General features: G+C 36.2%; 1 protein-coding gene across 1 annotated transcript in view; it reads right to left on the minus strand.

Annotated features, from left to right (window-relative positions):
• LOC106867556 (anoctamin-7) overlaps window positions 1-10,002 on the minus strand; it is an 87,131-nt gene that overhangs the window by 2,910 nt on the left and 74,219 nt on the right. Inside the window, exons 19-24 of the mRNA XM_052972260.1 lie at window positions 7,910-8,043; window positions 5,959-6,039; window positions 4,912-4,994; window positions 4,199-4,318; window positions 1,895-2,013; window positions 1,622-1,794 (exon numbers count right to left, since the gene is read on the minus strand). Coding sequence (XP_052828220.1) covers window positions 1,673-1,794; window positions 1,895-2,013; window positions 4,199-4,318; window positions 4,912-4,994; window positions 5,959-6,039; window positions 7,910-8,043 — 659 coding nt within the window. The 3' untranslated portion in view covers window positions 1,622-1,672. The remainder of the gene's footprint in view (window positions 1-1,621; window positions 1,795-1,894; window positions 2,014-4,198; window positions 4,319-4,911; window positions 4,995-5,958; window positions 6,040-7,909; window positions 8,044-10,002) is intronic.

Raw genomic sequence — 10,002 nt, forward strand, 5'->3', positions numbered from 1 at the left:
ATATATACATACACAAGATAAGGGATAAATAATGATCGTTACATATTGTTTATAGTAAAAAAAGATATGTAATGACCATTATTTATGCCTTGTTTTGTATATTGCTATGTAAGAACCAGTATAACTGGAGCACAACCACAGATTTACAATGTAGAACTGTAACCTCAGACCCTGTCTCAAGAATCACTCCTGGAAATGTGGTATTGTGGATCAAGAATCCGTCCCCAATTAAAAGTTCTACTGCAACATTTTGAAGTGTTTGAGAGAGAACATTTGGTGAAAGTGTCCAGATCTGTGGAGCACAAGGAATTGGATTTTTCACAGAGTTCTCACTAGTGAGTTTCTCACCAAAGGACAACACGGTATCAGTTTCACACCTGCACTATTCACCAGATTTAGCACCTGCAGACTTCTGTCTCTTTCCCAAGATGAAAACGCAGCTCAAAGGTCATCATTTTAACACTGTTGTCAAGATCCAGAGTGAATTGCAGAAGGTCCACATTGCTTATGGAAAATGACTTCCAGGCTGGATTCCAACAGAGGCAGGAATGCTGGGACTGGTGTATTACTGCACAAAATGACTATTTCGAAGATGATGATGATGTGAAAACTTGGGGGAATAAGTTATTTTTTGTTATTAACTATAACTAGCCTAGGAACCTTTTGGTACCACCTTGTATAATATCATTATCATACTTACTAATATAAATATATGTTTGCATGTCTAAGTCTGTGTTTGTGCGTAATTATATTTGTAAACACATGTGTATGTATATTTATGTATATATAAATACACACATATATAATTATAAAAATATTTAATGTATTCTTTTCACACACCTGTCTATTCTGGTGTTTGCTCCAGTGTCATTTACATCACTCAGGAGATGTATATGAGCATTATTGTGTGCATAAAGCATTGCTTGTCTGTGATATGAACATTACTCCAATTATTACGAATTGCTTTATCAAGCCACCACCCATTATTCCTCGTTTCCTACTTGCTAATTGCTATTCATTCTTGTCATTATATCCACTTATCTGCTTGTGTTATCGCCTACAGCCATACTTATAAACAAGCATATGTTTCATGCACACAATAGTACTCAAAGGGTAACATGACCTTCTCAATGTGTCATGACCTTTCCAGATGTCATGACCTTCTAAGTGTATTACGACCTCTTTAATATGCTATGGTCTTCCTACTCTGTTAGGACCTTCTTAATATATAATGACCTCTTAGTATATTACCTCCCCACTGTATTATGACCTTCAAAGAATATTACATTACATTTCCTAGTCAAATTGTCATCATCATCATCATCCAGTGTTTTAAATCTGGATTTTGTCCCTGTTAACAGGGGTAGTTGGATCTAACTCAGTGCCATAGTTTCTGTCTACCAAATCCACTCACAAGGTTTTGGTCAGCCCAAGGCTATAGTAGAAGGCACTGAACCCAGAATCATGTAGTTGGGCAGCAAACTTAATACATTCTTTACAGAATGTCCGTTTAGTATCTTGCATGAAATTTTAAAATGAAATCCAAATGATTTTTTCCAAACACACAGATACATATTCTACAAAGGAAAATGAAAAAGGGACTAAAATGCCTATCACTCACCATTCTTTGTTGTTGTTGTTGTTGTTGGTATTATTGAACAAGCATCTGATGTTATAAATTACTTGCAGGATGATTACCAAGACTCAAAGATATTGACCCAGCAGTTGCCAAAGAATGTGGACGGTTTCGGTTAATAATACGATCACGGGTTTTAGCAGCGGCACTATCAGAATCTGGAAGATAAAGCATAATTGTAATGGGTTATTCTTCATTCCTCACATTCATAAATCTGTTTTAGAATTAAGGATTGATGGTAAAACATCAAACACATACCTCCATCATCTTCATCATCTGCTACAGAACCCTTCTTTTGTTTATTCAACATTTCTGTGGCATGTAAGCTTTTTCTCTTCAGTCGATGTTGTTTCTGAGTCGATAAATTACACGACGTGCTGTCAATAAGGATGTAAAAGGAAACAATATAATTTCCTGGTCACTTAGCTGAAGGTTTACACTTTAAACATGAATGACATGAATGTTATAATGATCATGCTGTTCGCAATTGTGATGTTACTGAAATAAAATACCTTCAGCTATTAAAATAACATTGGAAACTCAATTATTATTAACTTCACTTATTAGTTTCATGGAGAGGAAATGACATTAAATGTAAGATGTGATATACCAGATTACATATATATTATTGCTAGTGAGATATGGTATGTCAAATGTCTTGTTGGCAGTAAGATACGATATCTAAAGTGTTCTTCTTCTGTATGATGTCACATCTTATCTTCTTTGCCCACTTATTCCTGAAAGAGTCATGAGGGTTGAGTCCTCAAGCATGCCTTCCACAGGATCTTGTCAGAAGAGTCTGTCTCCAATTGATCCACCTGGATTCCCAAGCATGACCAACTGAACTCATGAATGTTATCCAACCCTCTGGCTCATAATCTACCCCTGGATCTCCTTCTGGTTGACTTTGCTGGTAAAACCTGTCCAGCGATTCTTCCCTGAGATATTCTTACCATATGACCTCAGTGTGGAGATGCATGGCATGGTGGTTAGGGTGTTGGACTCATGATCATAAGATTGTGGTTTTGATTCCTGGACTGGGCAACAGATTATGTTCTTGAGCAAAACACCTTAATTTCACATTGCTCCAATACTCTCAACTGGCAAAAATTCCGCCGAGGTCGACATCGCCTTTTATCCTTTTGGGGGTCAGTAAAGTATATTGTTAGAAGAAAGATGTTAAATATGAAATATACTGCTAGTTGAAAAGATATAATATGAAAGATGTATTGCTAGTCGTCAAAAGTGCTATTATAATGTTTATTGTCAACAGTAAAGTGTGATATTTAAGATATATTGTTGACTGTATAATATGATATGCTGTATAATATAAAATTACTGGTTGATATATATATGTACAATATATTGCTGACTGTAAGATGAGATATGCAAGTTGTATTATTAATTTTATTATGTATTGTAAGCTGTATAATGTAAAATATCAGATGACTGATTTCTATATGATGTCTATAAAAAAAAAGAAATGACAACATGTGAAATATGAAATGTAGAATAATTGTGTTGGACAACATGAGATGTATGGTGGATGACAACACAATATCACAAATACAAGTCCACTAAATACTCCACCTCTCTGCAGTTGCTGACCCTGTAAAATAACACAGAAGGACCCCACATTAAAATACTCATTGCCAATCAAGAACAGGACAGCTAGTGAAGATAAACATTCAAGACCATTTCTGAAGGAAGTCCATCTGATTAATGTGCAAAACATCACTCATCACCTCATTACAACCAACAGCTGTATTCTACAACTCTGTACTGTTACTAGAATTCTTGTTTCCCTCTCTGGCCTTGGACTAAATAATAATAATAAATGTTGGAAGCATAATTACATAAAATATGTGAGAAACCTGATGATATAACATGATATCGATAACAAGATATGAGAAGTGGGCCAAGTTAGGAGATTAAATGTGAAATATAAGATGGGCATTGTGTAACACCAGGGATCAGCTGACTTCTTAGATCATCGATCCCCACGCCACCCCATTTTGCAAATTTCTAAAATAAAATTAAAATGTATAATTAATAAAATATTTCTTTTTTCAAAATCAATTTCTTCACTCTTCTGTGTCATTACCACTTTTCAATAAGAAATATTCAAAGAGATTTAATGTAAACAACAAAACTGATAAAGATCAATAGAAATTCAGTCATATTGTATTGATATATTCGAACTATGAACCCCTTAGCTAGCCACATAGAACCTCATGGGTCAATATTCACCATCCTGCTGACTCCTGTGTTACATGAACAATGAGGTTACAAAAAAACAGAAAAACTGAGGTACAGTTTAACTCTTTAGCCTCAAGATTACTCTATCACATTTAATCCTTATTTATTCACATTGCTAGGAATTAACCATGCATTATCCTAGAGCTTTGAGGTTTCAATGATATGATTGTAGATATTTAGAATGAGATTGTTGGGTAGCTGTGAGACACTGGATTTGGCCAGTTTGAATATAAAACAAGTAGAATATTTGGGTAAGGTACAGCCAGCTTAAATGCTAAAGAGTTAAAACAAAGATATGAATACCTGTGGGATAATTCTATGGGAGAAGAAGTCTCATCCTCCACAGAACAGGAATTCCTTTTTTCTGGTGGTTCTTCAAGAATTGGTTCTTTGAATGCCTTCAGTTGTCCATTGCAGTCAAACCTTTTAAAGAGATATGAAATGCAAAATGTAATAACACATTGTTACCAATAATATCTAAAAGATATTTGTAATTAGTACCATTAAAACATAATTCTAGAATATGTGGTTGATATTGGGTTAGAGAGGAATAATAGTTTACAGGTAGATGTCCAAATAAGTTATTCTTTAAATGGGAGTATATATAACTGCATGATATATGTGTGTGTATATGTATATATGTACATGTATTTATGTACATTATATACTTCTGTTTTCTTTTTCGTTTCCCAGTTTTCCAATGTTCCACCTTTTATACCTACTTCCTTCTCACCTTTTTTTTTTCCCCTCATCCCATTGTCCTGTTTTTAGCTTGAAAATGGTTTGTGATTCTATTAAAGTGAATAAAGCCAGGAACCACAGAAAATGCAAAATTTTAACAGTAAAACATCACCTCACCAACAATAATAGAATATTATGTTCACTAAGAAAGTTGGATTGAATAAAGGTAATTGAAACTATATTCAGAAATTTTCAGGTCAGAAAAGTTTATATTTTAACTTTGAAAACAAAGGTGAATCACTTTCAAATGAACTCTGAAGAAATTGGTAACTTACCAGGATCTGTGAGAATCTTGGGGTACAATATTGTGATAGTCTTTTGTTTCGCATTTTAATCTTTCTGAAACTTTCATTTTATTCTGGAACAAAAATAAAAGAAGATAAACATCAAGAGATTGAGAAAGAAAGAAAGAAAGAAAGTATGTGTGTATGTGTGAAAGGGGTGGACAGGGAGAGAGAGAGAAAGAGAGAGGGGGAGAAACTAAAGTAACTGTGGTTAATGTATGAATGTCAGGCTCACAATCTTGAGGTGGTGAGTTCAATTCCCAGACCAGGCTGTGTAATGTGTTCTTGAGCAAGACCCTTTATTTCATGTTGCTCCAGTTCACTCGGTTGCAGAAATGAGTTGTAATGTCACTGGTGCCAAGCTGTATCAGTCTTTGCCTTTCTCTTGGATAACAATGGCGGTGTGGAGAGGGTCTTCCATAAACAACCTTGCCCAGACTTGTGCCTCAGAGGATAACTTCCTAGGTGCAATCCTGCAAGCCTGAGATCACATGCTTTTTATTCTGGCTCCACCTGAAAGCAACGTCCTCACCTCCAGACCACACCCAGTTTCTCAGATGCCATTAATAACAAAATTTTAAAGTTTCTCCTGGTTTAGCATGGCACCGGGTACTAACAAATCCCGGCTCAACTCCCACTGAATTACTTCCAAGCAAAAGTTTAAACTGATTATAATATAAGCATTTGTGCATGTGTGTGTGTGTGTGTGTATGTGTGTATGTGTGTGTTTGTGTGTGTGTGTGTGTTTGTGTATGTGTTTGTTTGTTTGTGTGTTTGTGTGTTTGTGTATTTGTATGTGTTTGTGTGTGTGTGTGTGCTTGTGTGTTTGTGTATTTGTATGTGTTTGTGTGTGTGTGTGTGCTTGTGTGTGTGTTTGTATGTGTGTGTGTGTGTATGTGTGTGTGTGTGTGTATACACACCATTTACACCCCCCTGACCACCCCCACTCTCTTTTTTCTCTGTTGATTTCATTCACTGGATTTTACTTCATGTTTTAAGGATTAATTAAAAAAAACAAGTTGACACAGCAATATTTACCTGTCTCCTGACCATTTTCACATAGGCTGTTGTGTCTGGAATCATTATTTCTATAAGCAGCTTCACACCATACACAATGTGCTGCCAAAATATAAGTTTCTCTCCATTAAAGCAAATATGAAGGACAAAATATATATATTACAAACACATGAATCTATTTGTAAATATCAGGTTTTAGAAGCAGACATAGCTTAGATAGATATAACCAGTTAGCAGAAGATGAATATAAAGATTTCTTTGAAGGATTTCTCTAGCAAAATATTGTTTTCTACTCTAGGCACAAATGCCAAAATTTTTGGGGCGTGGCCCAGTTGATTAGATTGACCCCAGTATGCAACTGGTACTTAATTTATCGACCTTGAAAGGATGAAAAGCAAAGTCAACCGTGGCTGGAATTTGAACTCAGAACATACAGACAGACAAAATACCACTAAGCATTTCACCCTACATGCTAACGTTTCTGCCAGCTCACCACCTTTCTCTAGCTAATTATTCACCAGCCGACTGTGCTAATTTTGAGCTTAAGTAAATAAAACAAGAAACAAGCAAACAAATGTATACAAAACTGTATAAAAACATATGAAATAAACGATGTAGACTTTTTATTCTTATATAATATGAGTGACACAAAGAAATTGTTTCATGTCAACTGAGAAAGTTTCACAAACTGTTTGTTTGTTATTCAAAATGTACAGTCCGCATATATAGATTGACTATAAATTTAGTGTCTGCCTATACATACTGTGTCTAGCTATACTTACAGTGTCTACGTATGCATACAACACCAAGCTATACAGTATCTATTTATACAGACTGTGCCAAGCTTAACATAGTGTTTGACCATACAGTATCTAGTGGTATACAAAGTGCCAAACTATACTGTATAGGAAAATCTAATATTTTCCTATCCTTCCTTAATACCAGTTCCCATATGCTACTCATATCTGTACTCGGTCTGCTTAGGAGGTTGTTGTGCCCTAGCATATGTGCTGCTTCTTTTAGTTTTCGTATTTTCCAGTGGTGTTCTCTGTCTATTATTTTAACTTCATCCCTCAGGGGCAGGTGGTCTCCATTTTTCCATACATGATCAGCTGTACCCGATTTATCAATATCTCCCCGTGTCACAGCTTTGCGATGTTCCTCTACCCTTATTTTGAGGGGGCGACATGTTTCGCCTTTGTATTACCTACCACAGCTGCATGGGATGGAGTACACGCAGTTCTTAGTCATATTCTCTTCTACTGGTTGTTTTACTCGAAGGAGATATTTGCGAAGTGTTGTATCACTTTTGAATACTGTCCTGATGTCATATGGGCCGCATATCTTTTGTATCTTTTCGGAGAGGCCTTTCACATAGGGTAGACAGACTGTGGACAGTTTATCAGTTTCATCCTCTCTTTTCTTCCTAATTGGAGTGGATAGTATGTTTTTGGGGTAGTTGTTGCTTAATAGATTGTTACTGAGCTTGATCATTTCTTCATGGGGTGTATCACGATCGCTACTTATATTCATTGCTCGATGTTTTAGGCACTGAGCAATTCCTCTCTTTACACTGTATGGATGGTGGGAGTTGCAGCTGAGGTATCGTCCAGTGAATAATAACAACAAAAACAACTTTGAAAAATACCTTAGGAATGAAAACCCAGGTTCGAAATTTCCCCAAGATGAAGGCTGGAAGGTATATCAGCTGAAACGTTGTGTTAACAACAAACAAGATGAGGACAAAGATCCGTCAATTGTAAATAATGTAAATAATTATTTTACTAAGTTTTTCATTCTTTACAAAATTAATTGAAATAAATGCAGTGTATTTCAACAGAAATATGGTAACTAAAGGGTTAAAACAGGAAGTTGCTATTATAGAACCAGGGGTAGTCTCGGGCTGGTTGGTATGAAAGTATAACCAATCAATTGGAAACAAAAAAATAAATAAATAAATAACGGTTTTTACCTCAAATCCGATGACAACCCAGAGCCGTTTAGAGAGACTAAATGTCTCAGACCAATGGGATGTGAAGGCAATAAGGAATGCGTTACTTATAACACCAACAGTATTGATAAATCTAAGAATTGGGTACCACATACCTGAAGAACAAATGACAATTGTTAGCTTTTATCAGCATTTCATTGACAAACTTCATCATCAATTTTATAAAAGTTCATGTTTTTCTTGTTGGTGGTGTTTGAGTTTTTATAGCACCACCAGATACACCTCTTGTGTTCCTGAGACTTATGCAAAATTGTGTTTTTTAAGGAAGTAGGAAGATACTTATCATCATCATCATCATCATCATCATCGTTTAACATCCGCTTTCCATGCTGGCATGGGTTGGACGATTTGACTGAGGACTGGTGAACCAGATGGCTACACCAGACTTTAATTTGATTTGGCAGAGTTTCTACAGCTGGATGCCTTTCCTAATGCCAACCACTCCGAGAGTGTAGTGGGTGCTTTTACGTGCCACTGGCACGAAGGCCAGTCAGGCAGTACTGGCAATGGCCACGCTCAAAATAGCAAAGCATAACAGTGATCTAGTGCAGAGATGTCCAATTCATTTTGCTTTGCAAGTTGGAATGAAGCATAAACAGCACGTTGCAGGCCAGACAGGGGCAATTTTTCCTAAAACCTCTTTTCTTAATGTAAGCCAAAATAAACGGATAAAGGGGTCAGTATATATAATAACAACAATAAAGAAAGGAAATGCATGAGGTGTTGACAAGTTTTGTGTTTCAGAGATGAGTGGAGAAAACTTCACCCACATATTTAGGATATTTACTATGTTCTTTCAGTAAGATCTTTTGACATTAAATTCTATGAAATTTTAGTTGAGAAAACATTTTGTTAATATTTTTCATATTCTGTGGATGCTCCAATAAATGTGAACAATCTCATTCCATCAATAAATGTGAAGTCTTGTAAGAAAATGCCATTGTATAACATTCTCCTAAAGTGTCACAATCTAATACAATCTTGAAGTCTGTGATTTGAGAAAGAAAGGAAAATACAAGGCTGTGATGATCAACCCTTTACCAAGAAAATTAATGATGTGAACAAACTGCAGTGGCTGGGATTGAAAAACAGGCTGCTATATAAGGAATAGTAAATATTGATTCAATGAAATTGTTAATTGCAGGGCAGTAGTGACATCTGGTGGTTAGTATGTTCAAACATTTAGATTAAGATAGTGGCGATGTGAGAAAGTTGTGAGATAAGGACAAGTTTCTGTTGGAGTTGGCAGACTTGAAACGTTTAGATAGTCAGGAATGTTGGCAACACTTGGCAGTTAGACACCATACACCTTCCCTTATCTCTATCCCTGTCACCACACACTCTCCACCAAATGGTCACAGTTCACTGGAGTTGATCCACATTCACTGTCACACTTCACCTTTCAAATGGTTTGCTTTAATAGATTTCAGTGGAGCATGGAAAATACAGATAAACTGAATAGGTGGAGCTATAGGTATTGAGACAGTGTTGGGGTAGGGGTTTAGGTTTAGAGAAAAGTGTTGAGATAGAGACAAGGACACGGAGAGGGAGAGAGTAAAAGCAACTGAGAGCGAGAGGAGAGGGAGAGAGAGAGAGAAAGGGTGACAGGAAGAGAAAAAGAGAAAAGGTGAAAATAAAATGCAGATAAAGAAGGAAATGAGAAAAAGTAAAGGATAAAAAGTGTAGAAAAAGAAGGAAAGGTTGTGAAAGTGAAACCCCAATATCTACACAGGATCTGATAATGAAGGACTAACATACTGAATAAATTATTGGGGAGTAAACAGAATAAATCTGTCAATGCTTCACCGGATAATTTTTGATTGATCTGGAAGAAGGGACCGGAAGATTAAAAGACTCTTAAGAAAATCAGTTGAATCCCAATTGATAGTGAAATTTTTATTCTCCTGCTGCCCACCCTTGGCATTGATAAGACACTGTATCATCAAAGTGGCAAACAATGTGTACCCTTGAGATTGGGTGGTGTAAGTGTGGTGCTGGGTAGCACTGGGACGGTGTTGGGTGTTAGATGGCTTGAGTGCTGGGTAGTATAGGGT

Source organism: Octopus bimaculoides, chromosome 13 (genome assembly GCF_001194135.2).
Source record: "Octopus bimaculoides isolate UCB-OBI-ISO-001 chromosome 13, ASM119413v2, whole genome shotgun sequence".
In the NCBI taxonomy this organism is placed as follows: Eukaryota; Metazoa; Mollusca; class Cephalopoda; order Octopoda; family Octopodidae; genus Octopus; species Octopus bimaculoides.